The following is a 20,954-nucleotide window of genomic DNA, read 5'->3' as shown; positions in this document are numbered from 1 at the left end:
TAAATCAATTTCGGTTTGGGGTCAATGACCGAAACCGGTTAAGAATTTAAACCGGTTTCCGAGCCCTGGCGATATCTCTTCTCGACTCTTTTTAACTCTGTTATTATTGAAAATGACCGTCTCTTTGGTACAGTGGTTGACGCGTGAGCGTAGCACCGAGGGGCCCTGGGTTCGATTCCCAGTGGAGACGAAGAAAAAATAATGTCTTGGTCTGGCAGGACACAAAAGGCTGATCACCTACTTGTCCCTAAAGAAAATCGATCAGTAACAGATGTATAATGCATCTGCCCCTTACCCCACTACGGGGACATGGGATTTCACATTTATTATTGAAAATGGTGATTTTGTATGAGGGTAATCATTTTTAATTGCATTTTAGCCTATGCATTGTGCAGAACAAAGTAGATTTTGTTGGTGTTTTAATTAGTACAGACGAAAGAAAGATGTAATGCGGTAATTAATTTATAATTTTGGCGGGTTATTTTTTTAGTGGTGTCTGAAGAAACATTTATTTATTAATTATTATGACGTATTTTCTTTAAATGTTTAAAATACCCTATATTTGTATCAATCGCAGCCAAAACAAAACGTAATAGTATGGTTTAAAATCTCATTTTATTGTAACTATTGATTCTTGTAGTTTTTATTGATGTAGTTATTTAGAGTTTGTGGGCTTTATAAACTCGATTAAAAATGGCAACACTTGAAATATCCAATAATGAATTGAATACATTAATATTTTTTCTATTTATTCCGATTTGTAATTAATGCTTTTTGTAGTATTTATTTTTAATGTGTTTTTTATTTTTCATTATTTATTCATTTGTTGTCAACAACATGTAGTCTTATTGTTTTTTTTTTTTTCAAATAAATGAATATAAATAAATCCCATGAAACTCTAAGCCCGCCTAGACGCACCGCGTTGCTTGCGCAATTTCGTTTGTGCCAGTTTGCGCAAACTATATAATATATACATAATATAATATATATCCAGGTTGAAACCTTATTCGTGCAATAATGTAGCCTTAAAGACAGCTATATTAACAGTTATTCGCAGCTTACACAGTCTATAACGTTTATATTGTATTGTGATAGATTTTATTTATGTACGAGTATCCGAACGGATGAAAAACATTATGTCTATGGTTGGTTTGGCGCGCGGTTTACTGTCATGCTTAATTTTTTTTAATGTTTTTAATTTTTATACTTCAATGATTCTTTTTTTGTATAGTTTACATGTTTTAATTTAATAATTATTTAATTTTTCTTTTTATATGAATAGTTATTGTGAACAAAGTTATAATTTCTTACTATTAAATAAATTATTCATGACAGTAAATCGGTGCTAAATCGTTTTTCATTGTATGTTATTGTTTGTATGTTTGTGTGCTACACACCTCAATGTGCTTATACTAATTGTAAAGCCTGTAATAATAATAATTAAAATCGCATATAATCCTCAAATATTATAATATTTTATCCAATAATTTCCTTTCATCACGTTTTATTGATGTAAAGTCGTATATTTCATATAAGCTTATAGAAAATTGCAGTTTTTTACATAATTCGACGGGAATTTTAAATATAGTACTTAAGGGATAATTAAGTGTTTGTTTTCGATTCAGGAAATAGAATTTGTATGGCTGAATATCTATGATTTTTACCTAGTTAATGTCATACGAAAAATATACAATCGTATTAAATGTAAGTGATTCATTATTTTCAATGTATTTACTAATAGGTAATATGTGAAAGAAACGCTTCCACTGCAGGAATCGATATAAAAAGCTGATATAAAGATAAAAAAAACTCATAAAACCATTTTTTATCGCTTCAAGTACAAAAAAAAGTTAAAAATCAATTCTTGTTTATTGTCATAAATTAAAGATCCCGAGTAATCAACTGATACCAATTCGGTAAAAGAGTTATCAATTATTTAAATTAAATTTGGTCCTTCGAGTACTGTGTAATTTTTGTATAAATAACAAGCTGATGGCCGCGACTTCGTCCCCGTGGACATAAATTCTTTATTTATTAACTGATTAAAATAAAAGACCCTTTAAATCGAACATCGGTTGGGTTAATGCGTTTCTATGATTGAACAAAAACTGACCAAGAAACATGTTATTGCGATATAAAAAATAGAGCGTAATAAAATAGTTTTTTTTTTTTTTTTTTTTTTTAATGTAAAAATGTATTTAAATGTATGCGAAAAGTGAATATTTCTGCAGTGGAAGCGTTTCTATACATTTTATACATATAGTTTCCATTTCCTAACATTGCATATTTCATATAATCCACTGTAGGCATCGAACAGTTATCAATCAAGTTCCGAACTTATTTGTATAGCAATTAAGTAGATATTACTAAGTCTCTCTTGGTGTGAGTTAGGACGTATATTGCTATTTCTCTATACGACAAAATGTAATAAAGGTTTAAAATGTGAAAAATTTAAAAGAACTCTCGATGTTATAAGATCATTTTAAGTTATTAATTAATATCCTACAGCGTTTTTATACAAGGAATTCTAATAAAAATAGCAATATAATATGTTCTAATTCAATGCAGGTTTGAATAGTGTGATGGCCATAAATGGAAAGCAAGAATATGTGTGTTATTTGACTTGAGATAAGATACTAGCGCCCTCTATTGAAAAACTAAATTAAAATATACTGCAGCTAAATTATGATTTTAAATTTAAAGCCAGATTGGTATTAATGAAATAGGTTGAAATTTTCAATGTGAATGAGATAGAACTGAAATTGATAAACTGGCTATGTCAAATTATTCTTTTAGTAGCGGCCATTTTCTCAATTCACTTAAAATTTTGAGGACAAAAAATAGCCTATACAATGTTATTCCATATGATAATGTACTTTAAAAAGTCATAGATGCTTTTTCTGGAGAAAATAATATAATTATACGTAATTGAGAAACAAAAAAATAATAATTTTTATTGGCAAGTATACTATCTCAAGGCAAGTAAACTGCTGGGATTAAAAACATTCCAGTTTCCTTGTAGTTAATATTAGTTGGTAAAGTAACCTACGATATTGTATGTGGTACTGGATAAGTTAACTATCAGTATAGATTCACTTAATAAATAATTATACTACCATATACTGTGTTTTGATTTTTACCACAGACTAATAATAATGTACTACGGTTTTTACTAAATGAATTACAGGGTGACCCGCCGGCGATAATCCTCAATTGAACAGTTTTTCATACTCTGGTGATAATGCTCTTTAAATTTAGAAAGATTTATTTCTATTAGATGAATTTTTAAAAGTCTGTACAACTTTAACTGACAACCCGACCACTTTTGCTGCCAGCACGCGCGCTTTCGTTTGATGGGCCCTCATCGCGACTGAACTAGGCCCGGGGGTAGATAGATATTCACGTGAGTCATTTTATAATCTCCAGTTTTCTATAATGTAAATGAGAACTATATAAAGAACTCTCCAATCGATCTTGGATGAAAAATTTCGAAAAAATATATTTTATGAACGAGTGCGAAAGAAAAAGGTAAAAAAATGCAAATATAGCAAACACATACACTAAATGCTAGGTACTCGATTTAACTACTTGCTGCAATCTCCATTTCTTTAACATTTAGATAAAAGTAATTTTAATTTCATTCAGGACTCGGCATTTCTAATTTCTCCTGTCCTTTTAAAATTTAATATCCTATCGCACCTACAGGCGCATAACTAAAATACCTGATGACCTGAAAGCCTTGAGCTGAAATTCATTACCATGTACATAAGTGAAATAATTTCACATGAGCGGCTAACGACACTAACCATGTCTGCACGACTCGTCTTTATGAAATCATTTGTAATTTCAATGCTATTTAAGGTCTATTTTACACTGTTATTTTTAAAGATAAAAATGTTATATTTTTGGTATTGACGTCAGTTTACTGTTACAATTATTATATACCTGTAGCGCCAACATGTAGTTAAAAATATGTTGTATATTAAATAGGTGTATTATATACTTACCTATATCTATTTCTCTAGTTATACAAGGGAGAAGAAACCGAAAAAATATTAAGAAAAAGCCATATTCTAGGCTTTAGTGTAAAAGCGTCAGATGTATCTACTTACTTCTGTAGGTACTACTTACATGTAGGTATTTGGTATTAGGAAGAAGGTTTGAGTACCTTCTAGTTGCTCAATAACAATAAGCATTTACGATAATATTATAATAATTAATCGTTTTGCAATCAACCAATAACCATAACTTTGTAGCCAAGCCGAAGATACCCCATTGAAATTCAACTCGATAATCTCACAACACTACGAGGCCGAGGGCGTCGCACAAATCTATTAGCTAAACATTACCTACTTAACATAAATATCACATAATATCTACTCGACTTACCGTAATATTAATATTTCCTCTCCAGACGTCTGATTACGGGAACGAGATGTTACGTCCAGTTAAGTAATTAAGCCAAGGGCTATTCAACTGTGCATTTAAACGTTGAGATTTTCAAATTATAACGTTCGGAAATAAAGAAGCAAAGGATTTGTTAACAGGATGAGTAATATAGCTTTTAAGTTTGAATAAACATGATTAAAATTCGTTTTAAATCTCGACTTTTCAGCCAATTTAATAATAATTGATCAGAAATAAATTGTAGGTAGCTAACTCAAGACTATCCATACTATAATATTATAAATGCGAAAGTAACTATGTCTGTCTGTTACTCAATCACGCCTACTGAACCAATTTGCATGAAATTTGGTATAGAGATATTTTGATACCCGAGAAAGGACATAGACTACTTTTTATCCCGGGAAAATGACGCAATCCCGGAAATCCCACGGGAACGGGAACTATGCGTGTTTTTCTTTGACTGCGCGGGCGAAGCCGCTGGCGGAAACCTAGTTTTCTATAAGTGGACAATCAATATCGGCGCAAATAGAAGAACCGAAATTCTTGATAAGGTCAAAATTTACTATGATAGATTTTTTAGAATCATATAAATGGTAAACATGTTTAAAAAAAAGTATTTGCCACAGCTTCATTTTCGAACCAATTTTTCGTAAATCTCATTTCTCATAATTTTATGCATTTTATCATACCTATTAATAAATACTTCTATGAAATATATGAAATATAGGACTAGTAGGTACAACACATAAGAATCACTGCCATAACCTAAGTCGGATATATTATTTCAAATTGAAATCGTTTTTATCAAGGGTTGGAAGGCTATCTACACGAGATTAATATGACTCACGGAATGAACGTACCTAGTCTATATTAATATGTTAGGTTAAATAACGGGTGTTATTTATTAAAACACAACACACAAAATTTAAAGAACATCACACAAAAAATTTCAGCCAGCCGTTGAAGATGCAGTATCAAAACGAGAGCCAAATGCACGTATCCTGTGGTCATTATAGAAATACAGTTTTCATAGTTTTTCAAGGTGAATTCTGCCAGTTCAGCCCCAACTATTCAGAACATTTGCCGCGCTTACCTCTCTCGCTAATATTTTTTACGGAGTGACTTTGTGAAAATAGTTTTTATTAAAAGTGAGTACAATTCAACTTTTTCTATAATATTTATTAGATTCGTATAAGTACATAATATTTATTTATTTGTTCTGTTTTTAGTGTGAATAAATTCGTTTAAAATATATTAAGTATCTACATTTAAATATTATATTTTGTAGACGTGCACTTACGTAAACTTGTGTATTGTTAAAATAATAATTAACGTTTTGCTTTGGGATGTGCTTTCTATTTGTGAATTAAACTGAATTCTATCACGTATGAGTAGGTACCTAATATAATATTTTCTAATATTTAAATTAAATATTTAAAATAGGTAACTAACTAAGTAATATTATAATCAATTCTATGGTTTTTAGATTTTTTTACTGCTCTACCAACTCAATCTTAAAACGTTGTTATATTAATTATTTATAAAGTAAATAATCTACTAATTATTTATACAGCTAATTATTCATTCCTTTTTATTAATAATTATAGATGGCTACAAGGTTTACCTTTTTCCTATGAAATTATATTTTTTATTCAAATTTTTCACTTGGAAAAGTAAAAGATCCTTCCTTATCTAATAAACATTATCTCTTGTATTAAAAACTGTTTTATCGGACTACCTTTAAGTTTAATATTTGTAATGCGCCTCCGTTTACTATTTGTGAAAGTATAAGGCGAGATAAAAGCCCTATGATGTCAACTGCAGTCCACATTAAGTGCTATGAATGTTTCTTAGTCTAGCACAAAAACGGCAGATCAGATTTTGATGAAATTTTTTGTAGGTACGGATAGATCTACAGTTTGGATGTACAAATAATAAATTTGCTTAGGTAGTAGTAGTGCATTGATTTTTTTTGTATTAGAATTAGATATAACGCATATTTGTCAGATGTTTCATCTAAATACCTACATGCAGTAGAACGCAGTCACATTTCGATGCTAAAATTTTTGAAGGGAAAATTTATTCAGTTGCATTGAGCACTTTTTGGTAGGGAAAATCTGGGAAAATATTATGAGTTCGTGTCATCGACATGCTAATAGGTATAATTTTCCTATTTAAATAAAGATTTCACTTCTATCGGCAGTTCATAATTTAATAATATGACTAGAGTAGAGTGTTGTGTTCCTTAAGTCTGTAAAGTATATTGTATAAAACAGAAGAGTTTCTATGTATGAACGCGCTAATTTCAGGAACTACCTACTATGGTTCGCATTGAACCTTTTTGTGTTGACACGAGGAAAGCTATAGACTATAATATAACATTATTCCAACATTATTCACAGCCGCGAGCGACGTGGCACAGCTAGTACGAAAAGATCTTGTATATTATATTATATGTATATATTAAATTATAACAAGAACCATATTTCCAAACGGACATGTCTGATCGTATCTCACGAACGCGCTCAGAGGCCGTTATGAACCGCACAATTAACAAGCAAATTAACATGCAAATATACACTCGTGATGATTTAATTATAGCTTATTATTTTATTATATATCGAAGGTTTATGAATGTTTGATTTAGTCGAAATCATAAAGAGTATACTTTTTTCAAAATGTTTTAAAAATTGCACTTAAAAACTGGTAAAAATCGTCTTGAGTTCATAAATGCTGTTTTCATAAATGTAGTCCGAGTCTAATATGATTTTACATAAAAATAAATTAATTTATTTGAATAATACTTGCACCTAGATGGTTAATCATTGTTTTGTGAATATAAATGATAAATAATTATATTAAAATATAACTAATAGCATCCCAAAATACAGATAGAGCCTAGAGCTAAAAGTAGATCTTTTTCGTAGCACAAGGAGTTTATTACAATCCAATACTTAGGTATACAAACCAATATTCCACATTGCTCACTTTGTAATTTCCATACAGAATATGAACTCACGAAGATATTTAAAGTAAATTCATTCAACAATGATGCTAAAGAGCCTCATTTTGCTAAATCATTTCACATTAATGACGTCACGCAAACAAGGAACAAATAATGTGGAATAGGCTGTCATTTGAAGAGTCATTGACAAGATGTTGCGTGGAGTCAAACCGCAGGAGATTATCTCAATATGGCTAAATTGTATCGTGATTTATTAATGTTGAATAGCCTAGCACTAGACTTCGCTCGAATTTCATGTTTGCCTAGAAAATAAATAAGTCTGTTTTTTAGTTTAAATAACTGTCTGTGACATTTGTAATTAAATTATTCTTAAATTAAATTTTTCATTCAATCACACGGTACTAGGTATAATTTAAGTGATAGGACATAAACTCGTAAAGTATGGATAAAATTGGTATCTCTATAACTCCCATAACCATAAAATAAAAAAGTTAATCTATGCTACTATTATAAAGCTGAAGAGTTTGTTTGTTTGTTTGAACGCGCTAATCTCAGGAACTATTGGTCCGATTTGAAAAATTCTTTTGGTGTTAGATAGCCCATTTATCGAGGATCATCACGCCAAGACCAACAGGAGCAGTGCAATGTGGGTGAAACCGCGGGGCACAGCTAGTTTATACCTAATATATCTGGTATATAACTGGTAGAGTCATTATATTCACGTGTAATGAAGAATTTTCACTCGTGAATTACATAATTAGCAGTATAAATATATATTTAAAAGCAAAACTAGTTTCAGAATTATACGTAGGTATGCCGTATGTACCATACTCTTAAATACATACCGGGTATGTATTTAAGAGTATGGTAAACTTTTTCCTTCAATTAGCTATCAGACACTTCCTGTTATGTCCGTGATAATTAAAACCATACGAAGTTATGGTCAAAATAATAATGAGTAATTACCGCCATTATTAGTTCAGTTATTCGCCGAGAACTCGCAAAATAACATCCATGTGATGTGAAGTGATGTGTTTTGAAAATTAAATAAGTCTGATTTAAGAAGAAATCGTTTTATATTGCTTTTTTGAAGAAGCTTTTCAAATGCCGCCTAGAGTACCTACATCGAAAGGAAGGCTTCCTGTGACTATCGTTAAAAGTTATTAATATTCTAATAAAAGGAGAAGAGAATTCATTGTCATTGTATGAATTTATCTAAGGACTAAGAATGTAGAAAGTCAGAAAAATGTGATGACCTGATTTTTATGTGTAGCTTGTAATTGCCTGCTGAAGTCAATGAGAACACTAATTGCTAGATTAATAAAATAGTTCAGGAACAATGGCATTAACGAACTTAATTGTATTGATGCAATAAATGGTGATTTTCGTGAAAATGTCTGACAACGAGAATATGATTAATTTGCAACCACGAAGCAGATGTTTTTGTTGTTTTTATCACATGGATCTCATCTTATACGGATTGTTGACAATTATAATAATTACCACGTTTATTTACTTTATGTTTTTTATTTAAATATCTACTCTACAATATTAAAATTTATTAAGTAATTAAGGTAAGGTAAGACTTAGATTACGTTTTATTTGTACCTTAATATTGTTATATTATAATAAATGAGTATAATTTTTTTTAGAATGATAATAGATTTTCTCGTAGTTACCTAACTACATATGTATCAAAAGTCTACAGTACTACTAATGCTAGTTTTAGTATAGTTTATTTTTAGATATTAGTTGTACCAATGAAAGCTCTTGTAAACCTTAATAATAAAATTCTGTACGATTACCTATTAAATAAATAAAACAATAATAACGGAAAAAGTTTTTCTTTGACACGAACAATATTTTCAGTAAACTATAACTGAATATTTCGGGAACAAAATTATTTAAATAAAATTAATCTACAATGACGTTAGCCGTGTAGAGATTACATCGAGACGTTAATCTGAAGACAAACACTACTGTATACCGCGGCCTTGTCCGTGTGTACTCAGTATGTCGTTTGTCGCGAACGGTGAAAATACATTTTCGGACTGAAGTTTTTTTGTGATTTTTTTTGTTCAAGTGTAAAGTGTTAATTTAAACTACGACTAAGGTACAAACATATAATATTAAAGTTTAATTTTTCGAAGGGTGATTTTGTAGGCTGTGTGAGGTTTTGATTTTGTGGAAACCTAGGAACCATTGTAAGATACCTACCTATAATTATTAGGAAACTGTGTATTTGAAAAATACCAGACTTTCATTTAATTCATGATTCTGAATGCAATACTGTTTTTGTTTTGTGTTTCAATGATCATACATGTGTGATATTTTTTAATTATTTACAATATATATTAATTTCAGTGTCTTTATTAGTTGTGTAGCAGTTGCATAACTTTACTCAATTTAGTTCACAAGCTCGTAAACGTAAAAAAGTTCAATACATCTACCTATTTTAATCTCTACAATACAGTCTTACAAGTATGAAAATAATGTTTTTTTTAGATATTTATATATTTCAAAGCCGCTTTTAAATATAGTTAATAATTAAGATTATGTATCTCTAATCCATAAGGAGGCTGGAGAGTACCATAGGCCATTGCTTTTAACTCAAACTCAAACTCGAACATTTATTTATTCAATTAGACTTCTTTTAGAAGCACTTCGAATCGTCATTACATATTTTTAACATTTATCGCCGTAAATCATCTCAACCTAGTTGAAATTTTGACTATGTGGGCGAAGCCACGGACGGAAAGCTAGTTATATACCTACATACACAATGTCCAAACACTTAACTTCAACAGTATCCTAATATTGATTTATAATAAAACGTTAAATCATATGAAAGATCAAATATTCGAATTTGCTAAGAACAAATTGACTAAAATGGAAGTCACTAACACATTACTAATAGCTTACACCATACTAGATAGAGTGAGACAGCACATTTGGTATTTGTTAAAATAACAAAATGATGACATTTAAAATAATATTGGATTGTTAACCTTACGTCATGTTAGCTTTTAAGCAGTTTCGGTATTATCTTGCTGAGAAAAACATATTTAAAGAGGTCATTATCGGGGATAAATTAATTAAAACTCCCGTTTTGATAGAAATCATTGAACTTAAAGGCATGTATTTATATAAGCGTTTATTACATTACCTTACAATGTAATTTCAATCATGAACTATAATTATGATCATCAACAATTGCTAAAATAGTTTTTTTTTTCAGGTTACCATGAAATAATCGACCATCATGGCGAACCGCGAAAACGATATAGAACCTTATGAAGCAGTGGCAAAAGGGTTAAATTCACCTGAATTACGATCGACTACTAAAATACCATATGCTGATGAAGCTGTAGAATTAGAAAGTGTTAAAGCAGATGAGCCTTTACGACCAAAACGAGTTAGAGATGTCGAAAAAGGCAATCCAGATAGAGATGGTAAAATACATGCGTCAGATCTTGGAGCAGTCCGTTCACCAAACAGCGATACAATAGTAGTGGATACGCCTGAAGGAACGCTTTATATAACTTTAGATCCAGATTCATCTAGATCCTCTAAAGTAACGAGCCCTACAAGTCCTACGAGCCCTAGTACTCTATCAACTGACCTTTCTGAATCACCTAGTACTTCCAAAGCATTTGGTGCGAGAGAATCTGAAGATCTGATAACATCTGAAAGTGATGTAGATCATAGAAGACCCAATTTGCGAAGGAATTCCATATCGATGCCTTCATTGGCGAATATGGAACTACTGAGACAGGAGTATTTGAGCAACACGCAAGGAAATGTAAGTACTCTTAAGATATCTTTTTCTTATTTCTTGTTTTCATTGTCTTTTGTCGTTTGAAGTACCGAGTTCGTGCAATAGAACGAAGATAAAAACATAAAAAATGGTTGCATATTTATCAACAATTTGTGTTCTTTTTCAATCACGTTTAGAAATGAGCAGTGATTAATTGGGTTATTCAGCGATTCAATTGATAGGAGGCATACGAAATATAATTCGTATAATTGCATTCTTTCTTAAAATTTAGAGCAGATTATATTTACTCACACTCATTTATCAGAATGACATAGTAGATAATAGTACTACAGTGTGTCTTGACGTTTTTATGAACTCCGCAAAGCCATTTAAGACCACTGCAGACACTGACCTCTTTTACTTCCTTTATCTTTGTCAATATTTAAACAATGACAGAATTTCTCGTCGATCCTTATTACTTTATTGAAGTACCGTAAACAATAATACATCAAGATAAACACTTAATAGTTGTTTAAACAAGGCTATAATTATAAAGTCAGTGAGTGTTAAGCCCTTAAAGATAAATTTACCTACATTAATAAAATCTTTATATTTCGGCCCGTACGACGACGTTTATCAACACTGATAACATTTGATAAATACGAAAAGAAATTCAATTCAGTATCACTTAGTAATCATTGGAGAACAGCAAAAACTTTAGTTCTCTTATCATTTGAAACATTAACATTTGTTCACTTATCTCATAATAAACATTAAAATTATGTGATCAAATATAGAAGTAAGGTGATCAGTGATTTGGTGTGGTTCATTGGAATTTTTTGTCTAATTTATCAAGATAGTGACGGATTCAATAGCAAATTTAAGGTGTCCTTGATAGGAGATAAAGTTATCGTAAATTAAATAGTTGCATGTAAGTCAGGTGACGGTGCAAAAATGAGGGTAAGGAAGAAGCCAGATTTACGACTAAACATACCCTCGTATCCCCATGACTATGTTGAAATGCCGATGGAAACTAGGCGGCTGATACACGAGGCGAATAGAACTCCCAATGATATACAGTTTATTGATGATGAACCTACGTCACCGAAAGTTCAATTTCGAGTTGGTAGTCCAGCACTTAATACTGACACACCTAGTAAAATTGACTTTCGTTCATCAACACCAGAGGTGAAGTTAGAGAATCAAGATGAATCGAGTCATATTGAAGATACGAATTCAGAAAACAACAGTCCCGTGGTGTATAGAAATTCTATGAGAAGGAATTCTGTATCTGCTCCCGTGCATCTGAAGGATTATGGGGAAATAATAACAGTTCGAAACGATACAGGAAATAATGTAAGTTATTACAAATACGTATCCACCTCTACATTGCGGCTATTTTTCAGAATTTAAAAGTTGGTAGTTTTCGAAATGGTATTTAACTTATTGCAGATTGGATCACTACTATTTATAAATCATGCAAATTATTTTGAAATTAGTATATTATACGTGTAATACCCGGAAATAAATCCGCAATTTACAGATTTTATCACATGTAAAAAAAGTATGTAGAGAACAAGAAATAATTTCTAGTATAGATTTCTAGTTTAGTAATTATCACTACATAGTATAAAACTAAGTCGCTTTCTCTGTCCCCATGTCCCTTTGTATGCTTAAATCTTTAAAACTACGCAACGGATTTTGATGCGGTTTTTTTTAATAGATAGAGTTATTCAAGAGGAAGGTTTTAGTATATAATTTATTAGGTTTTAGACAAAGCGAGCGAAGCCGCGGGCGGAAAGCTAGTTAATTTATAAATTAAATGATGATGTTTAATTTTTGTCCTGTGGTATTTTTAAGCAGCAATGTATGATATATTTTCGATGAAATAGAACCTTCTTATGGCGCGAATAGTCTCCGAATAATATTATGGTATATTTTAAAACACAGAATCTAATATCTCAAAGCGGAAGGTATCTTATAGGTATACTTAACTTAATTCTTGTTTAATAGACGTATTATCAAGAGCAAATAACTTTGTTCATTGACCTTAATCCTATGATCAACTAAGATAAGGATAAATTGTAATCACAAATTTTGCATTTGTACCAGAATTCTTAATTTTTGCGTGTATTTTGAGATTATGCAGCGAAAGAAAATTCATTAGTTTATCCTAGACTTATTGATAACAAAAAGGAAGTGTTGCTTTTAAAAGAGTAAGTTTTTCTTCGAAATTCTGCGCCCCTCACCATAATCTCAATCAATATTCAGTAAAGCAAACTAACCAAATCTAAGTTTGTTTGCTTGTTTGAACGCGGGATCTCAGCAACTAGTCCGATTTGAAAAATTCTTTCGGTGTTAGATAGCCCATTTATCGAGAAAGGCTATATATCATAATGCTAAAACCGACAGGAGCGGAGCAATGCGGGTAAAACCGGGGGCACAGCTAGTTACGAATATATCTGAAGTTAAATCTTTAGCACTTGATGTTTTAATTTGATATTAGTTGTTCAATCAACGAAGACTAATTTTTGATAGACCGCTGCGCAAACTCAAACCGACAACTCCCCGATTGCGCGCCACGAAAGACAATTGAGTATTTGAATAAAAAATTTTTTTGTGCTAAATGGAAAGATTATATTATATTAGTTTTATAGTTTAGTAGTATAGTTTTATAACAAAACAATTTTTTTAAAATTATTTTTTGCAATAATTCAAAAGTTATTTCAAAATAAAAATTAGTCTTTGAATCCAGTACCGAAAACACACCGACAACTCCCGAAGCGTCACCCGGACGCGTGTGACGTCATAATGTTAGTTTTCACACATTGCAGTTGATACAAAAACGTATACAACTAAAACATTTTGACGTCACATCTATGGTGACCTCATGGCGCGTTTATAGTCACGTGATTTTAATTTAAATTTCATCAATTTTTAATTGCTTATAATTAAAAGAAAAAAAAATTTTTGGAGTTTTTTGCATTAAATATCAATATTATTAATAATAAGGTTTTAAAATACATATAAAAAATCAATATTTTTTTTTATTCAAATACTCAATAGCCCGCCATCATAATAAACAATTACCCCGTGTACCCAATGGCAATGGCCTGCAATGGGTCTGCATGGGCCAATGTGGGGCCTTAAAGTAACTGACTTAATCAGTACCGAAATTGTATAGCTGAAATAATTATATCTCTGTAGATATACCAAAACCTCTAAACTTGGAGTACATTTACAAGTAACTCTGCAGCAAGGTGAGCTGACAGTGAACCAGAGAGTATTAACCAAATTGCTAGACGTCCGGTGACGGGGCGCTCAATCTGCGGTTGATTTGTCTTATATATTTATTATTTTATGGGAGTAATAGTTTTATTTTTATATTTTCTAGATATTTTAGTAGTATGTAGGATGGAGTAGGACCTGATACACAAAATTTTCCTGCACGATAAATGTTAGGTTGGAAATGCTTCCCACATTATTTATTTATTTTAATCTATTGTCTAGTGTCATCATGATGAATGTAAAGAAGGAAAGGATAAAACAATATTTTTTAAACGTAACATATAATAAGGTATTTTAGTGGCCAGATACATAAATCTAGTTCTTGTCGATAACCAATTTAATTTACCACTTTGCAAAACATACATATGTAAAAACGAGAACATCAACAGTTTACAATTCGCTTTAATACTGTTGCGATTTTAACAGGATAATCCTATCCTTTCAATAGATAAGCTAACACTATAATACGACACTATAAAACAAAATCCCTTGATAACAACAAGGCCACGGTTCTGCTCCCCAGACTTCTACACAATTACTCCTGCCCGTGATCTTATCCATGCGTTCATATTTAAATCTCTTTATATAACACAAACGTACATTTACATATTCTGTATTATATCAATAATATCCAACTAAACGTTATTTTTAAACTACATATTGAAGTTAAAGATACGTATTGTTGTTCTACCAAATTTCCAAATTTAAGGTGATAAATTAGGATTTAAAATGAATTTAGAAAACTCAAAAACGTCGCGATCTAATGCGTTTGCGCACACGTTCAAGTATAGATCCCCGTTGTGGATCGAATCAGATTCCGATGTTAGCAAAAGCAGTGGCAATATTAGCAATAGTGATAGTGTACGAAGTTCCGATAGTTCAGGCAGCATCAATAATTATCTGGATTCTAAGGTTAGTTGATTGTTAAGTTTTTGGTATAAAATATTATATATATACTAGCGGTCAGCCCCGGCTTCGCCCGTGGTACATGTTTACGTTTTCTCTCCATAAGAACCATCCTCGTACTGCAACGAATATAATAAAAAAAGAATTATCGAAATCGGTTCAGCCGTTCTCGAGTTATGCGCTTACCAACACATATTGCGATTCATTTTTATATTATAGATTTTACGATTAAATGGGGGCTCTATCTAGGAACTAATAGTACCTAAAATATAATAAAAGAAAATGAGGATTCTAAGAATAGTTAAGTATATAATATAGTTGTTGTTAAATAGTTATTCGATGTCTGTACTTCTTCAAATGTAGGTTATTTCTACCTATTATATTTTGTTATATCGTTTGCACTGGCAAATATAACAAAAATGGTATAATGATACCATTTGGCTCCTCGTGATTTCCCTTAAATTTTATTTGTTAAAATAATAAGCCTCGTGGCTTTATTCGCGAGGTAACCTCTCGGATATCAAGCCTATGTAACTTCTAATCCAGATTATGATCTATCCTCTGTACAAATTTCATCTCTGCGATCAACTGTTTATGCGTGATTAAGTCGCAAACATACATGCACGATATTAGTTGAATTATGAATCTATGTACTAATCCAGATTATGATCTATCTTCTAAACGAATTTCATCCCTGCGATCAGCTGTTTATGCGTGATTAAGTCACAAACATACATGCATAATATAGGTGGATAGGATAGGATTTTGTGATAGGGTAAACGCAGCTATCAACGACCCATCGAAAATCTGATGGTATTACCGACCTATAAAAGTAATTCGAAATTTAAACGTTTCCAGAACTATTCTAGCTATAGGTAGGCAAAGTTATATACGAATGTATTACTTGAGCATCGTATACTTTAACGTTAGAGTGAGTAACTGAGCAAAAAAGAGTTAAAATGCGTAAGTTGCTGCGGGGTAGCGTGGAAGCAGGACGTGTCGTACTGTTCCGTTGTTCCTTCGGGTAAGTACTGTGAGTATCTTTTTAAGACATTTACAAACAAATGACATCTATACTTTAATTTATATTACTAAATTTCAATGCATTTAAGTGTCAACTTTTCATTTCTTACAATATTTTATTAATAAAAAGTAATTTGAAACGATAAAACTTAAAATTAAAATGGGACGGTGTTAGCTTCACCAGTTTAAGTCGTGGCAGGTATCAACGACCCGTAAGTCGGCAATGGCAGCAACGTAACTTTTTGTTTTATTTTCTTTTATGTTATTATATCACACTAACACAAGTGGTTTTATGGACCAGTTTAAATCTAAGCTATGAGTCTTCATAAAAATCTATTAGCGACTAAACTTTTTTGTCTAGTGTTGTGTCTTTTAGCGTTGTCAATTTATACAAAGTTATGATATTTTCGAGGATCCCTATCGAATAGTTACAGTAGTAAATCATTGTTTTTTTTTTGTTTAAACAATATGCATTTGTTCATATTTTGTATGACATTAATCAATTATAATCTATTTTATAGTCTGATGGTCAAATGAATTAAAATAACCATTTTTTTAAGGGTCGGTAATACAATTTAGGTTTATACTTACATACTTTAATACCGACCCATGTGGGTCGGCAATAGCAACTATAGGAAGCTATTACCGATCGAATATAGATTGTTTAGTTTCTCATCTACAAATTCAAATTGCTTTATTTGCAGAATGTAGAATAAAGATGTTTGTATATACAGATAATATTGATCCTTAAACATTCTGCTCGTAATTGAGCGTGAAAATATATTTTTATCACTTTTATGACATAATAGGTGCCTATTAAAAATTAGGTCTTTGTCAACCGCTGCCTCCGACAAATTCTAAGAATTTACTGGCCTGAAAAGATCTCCAATGACCAACTATTGGAACGCTGCCACGAGACACCGATTTTCCTCCAAATCTTACGCCGTAAATGGACATGGATTGGCCACACTCTTAGAAGGGACACCTTACATATACCCAGGCAAGCCCTGGAGTGGACCCCGCAAGGAAAAAGAAAGCGTGGCCGTCCAAGACAATCCTGGCGTCGTTCCGTGGCAGCGGAGGCTAGGGCGATTGGTTTGACGTGGCCGGAGCTGAAGAGCGTAGCCCAAGACCGAACGCGATGGCGGCGCACTGTGGACGCCCTCTGCCCCACATAGGGGCCATAGGACCTTAATTATTATAATTATTATTAAAAATTATATTTTTTTAGGTTAAATTAACATAAAACATATAATTAGGTATATTTTTTCCAGAAATATGGAGCCACGAAAGCGGCGAAAAGTATTCAGTAAAACAAACTCGCCGAAGCAATCAATCAAATAGCATAACGAAATATCCTAGAGTTTGAAATCCTTAATTGAATATATGTACATTAATAGTATTATGTTGACAACAAAAAAATACGAATATATTTGCATTTTTATTTCATTTTATTAAGATCGGTAATCATCATCATCACTAGCTTCTATACATTCCATTGTTGGAAAAAGGCTTCCTCTCACATACGATCGGGAATAGCTGCATAAAAATCGTTAATAGCTTCACAGCCGTTTTTATGGGTCGGTAATAGCAACAATCGACTAAGTCACATTGAGAATTATTTTTTACAAGATAATCCTTTATTAGAATGTATTTGCTTCAATAAATACATTTTTTATACATAACACTAGCATATAAAATGAAATTATAAATCTTTAGAAGAACCAGTATACTTAAAAAATATGGTTGATTTTGAAATTGCCTTAGAGGGGTCGTTAATACCTGCGTTTACCTTATTATTTTAACATTAAAATAGTTAATATTTAGCTTCCGCTAAAACTTAAGATTTTATCAGTAAATTACTTGGGTATTGTGTTTTATGATTATGTAAGATTTGTAATTATATAAATGTGGAATTCATGAGGATTGCTATTGTATTCCGAGTTCCGACTCTAAATTTTAATCTTATGTAGTTACTTTCAATATTAAAATATTAGAACTGCCTCAATATTATGTTATAGGTATATTACCAATTTTTTGATAGGAGTTTAATTTTGATAATAAATAATTAATTTTGATCAGTCACGCACATGAAAAAAATAAATTATTTTCTTTGTTGCGACTTAAAATGTGTACAAAACTGTGGTACGTACAAAAAATAACAAAGGCTCTATAGTCTATTGTATTGTAAAATGAATGGTATGGATTTTTAAAATAATTAATTTATTAATTAACACAACGAATATATCTATTTATGGTCTAAAACTGTATAATATGGCTTATTTCTTTCATCGATTTCACTAGCGCTATCTAGCGGACTTTAGTGAAGAGCATTGAAAAATTGTTGGTTCCTGTATAGGTCACTAGATGGCATTAGTATGGCCTTTCAAAAAAACGAATGATCTACTAATGTTTTAAATTAACAATTAAAATTTAACAACTTATGCCCGGGATACACGAGTAGCTAGTTTTTTAAGCTTTGATAGCAAGCTAGTGCTTCTGGCTTCAGTGACAGCACTAAGTGCTGATTTACACAGGGTTAGTAGACAACTTTAACTGTTTACATTGACTTCAAATCTGTTTATACAGGGTTTTTTTTCGGGTCAGCACTGATTTGCCTTGAATTTGTAGTCAGTTACTGACCCTGTGTAAATCAGCACTAATACTAGCTTAAAATAATAAAACATCATGTAAACAGAACTATCATATTACAAGCCAGCAGCTAGTCAAGAAAGTTTCAAAGAAAACTAACATGCAATTCTAGCTTGAAAATCTAGCCTCGTGTATCCCGGGACCCGGGCTTTACATATTATTATATTTTATCACTAGTATCCGCCCGCGACTCCGTCCGCGCGGAAAAATTAAGAAAAATTAAGATTTTTTTTCTGCATATTTTTTCGGGATAAAAAGTATCCTATTTTATGCCCAGGATGATAAGGTATAATTATACCAAGTTTCATCGAAATCGAACCGTTAGTTTTCACGTGATGCCTGAACATACAGACAGACAGACAGACAGACAAAAATTTTTTTAATCACATATTTGGGTTTGGTATCGATCCAGTAACACCCCCTGCTATTTATTTTTTCAATATTTTCAATGTACAGAATTGACCCTTCTACAGATTTATTATATGTATAGATTCGTGTTATGTTTTTTTACAAAAAATATTTTTTATCACAATATGAGCTCCATTTTGTAGTTTTTACCTACATGAATATATATCTACAAAATTCGTTATATTCATATAGTTTAAGATTAGAAGACGGAAATAAACCTTCAATTAAATTGTTAATGTCTAATATCATTTAATTATCAAGTTTCAATATTGATTCTTCCCTGTAGAAGCGACATTCCGAACAGTCTCTACATTCCGAACAGTCTTTACAGTACCTACAGGGTAAATATAATTACCATTCTTTTCCTACTTTTAAGGGTTTTTATTTTATAAAACTTTTTAAATTTGTTCAGCTTTATCGCTATTCTTTATTCATTCATCATCTATATGAATGATCAAAACCAATTCACCCAGTCGAAAGTTCAGCAGAAACCCAAAAAATACAGTCGACGTGACCTCTTTTTTTGCAATCGGTTGAAAAATAAATTACACTAGACACACGACAGACATTAATAGCTGTTTCATAATTAATTAATGGGTTAATTTGCACCTAGATGCAATTGCAGTTATCAAGATGCCTTCGGTCAGGTATCACAGGAACTGGGAGAGCATACCGCTGACTAAGGTATTTTTGGTTGGTGCAAAAATAAGTGTTACGTCAATGTGGTTAGGGTATTTTTTTTAAATGATTAGTTGATTGAATTATAGAATATGCAAAATGTTGCATTGTTGCGTGAGAAATAAGAGAAAATAAATTTGTCGAATTTATTTTTCACAAAGTCGGTTGTAATTAAATTCGAGATTTTGTAAACTGTTTTATTTTTAGATTAATACCTAATAAGTAATAATTGATATGTTTTGTTTTTATTTGTAGGATTTGTACAAACTTACGCCTTTAACACCTAACATCCCGTTTCGATGACGAAATATTTAATTAAGATCTCTGTAAGCTTACGTTAAAAACAATCATCTTACAGAACACACCTTCCTATAACTTATTAGCTATTGTTAATATTCTAAACGTAAAAATGATAACCACAATTCGCAGAAAATAAGTACCTAGATTATATTTCCTAGAGTATTTCTATTTTCAATTATATTTTACCCTATTACAGAATGTATGTTATGTAACATGCACACATTATATTACATCGATTATGGTTGATAAAAAATATCAAACCTTATTATACGAACAAAAATTTTTTTTCATCTACCTAAGTCAAACACAAAATATAACAATATGTACTGTGTAAAATATTTATTAACTCTCTGAAGCCTCATTACTGTCTTCTAGATAAATATAGTTTACATTATATAAGAATTATGTACGGTTTTTTGTTGTTTTTAAGAAATAAACACTAATGTGAGCAGTGTAAGATACATATTTACACTTTGAAGCCCCTTTTATTGTCATTTCAAACGAACTACAATATTTTTTTGTAAGTTACTTATCAAGAGACAAACAAACATACACTTAATGACATTGTTA

At 31.2% G+C, this 20,954-nt stretch overlaps 1 protein-coding gene across 5 annotated transcripts in view; it reads left to right on the top strand.

Annotated features, from left to right (window-relative positions):
• The first annotated feature begins 5,349 nt into the window (after window positions 1-5,349).
• LOC123698457 (myogenesis-regulating glycosidase) overlaps window positions 5,350-20,954 on the top strand; it is a 35,741-nt gene continuing 20,136 nt past the window's right edge. The window contains exons 1-2 of one of the 5 annotated variants that reach the window (XM_045645086.1): window positions 5,350-5,555; window positions 10,611-11,174. In XM_045645086.1, coding sequence (XP_045501042.1) covers window positions 10,635-11,174 — 540 coding nt within the window. In that variant the 5' untranslated portion in view covers window positions 5,350-5,555; window positions 10,611-10,634. Of the gene's footprint in view, window positions 5,556-10,605; window positions 11,175-11,833; window positions 12,486-15,153; window positions 15,330-20,049; window positions 20,091-20,954 lie in introns of those variants that run through there. The other 4 variants (XM_045645087.1, XM_045645088.1, XM_045645089.1 and 1 more) reach the window with 4 other exon arrangements.

The sequence above is a fragment of the Colias croceus genome, chromosome 16 (genome assembly GCF_905220415.1).
Source record: "Colias croceus chromosome 16, ilColCroc2.1".
Taxonomy (NCBI): domain Eukaryota; kingdom Metazoa; phylum Arthropoda; class Insecta; order Lepidoptera; family Pieridae; genus Colias; species Colias croceus.
The sequence above is the reverse complement of the archived record's forward strand: the minus strand, read 5'-3'. Positions and strand labels throughout refer to the sequence as shown.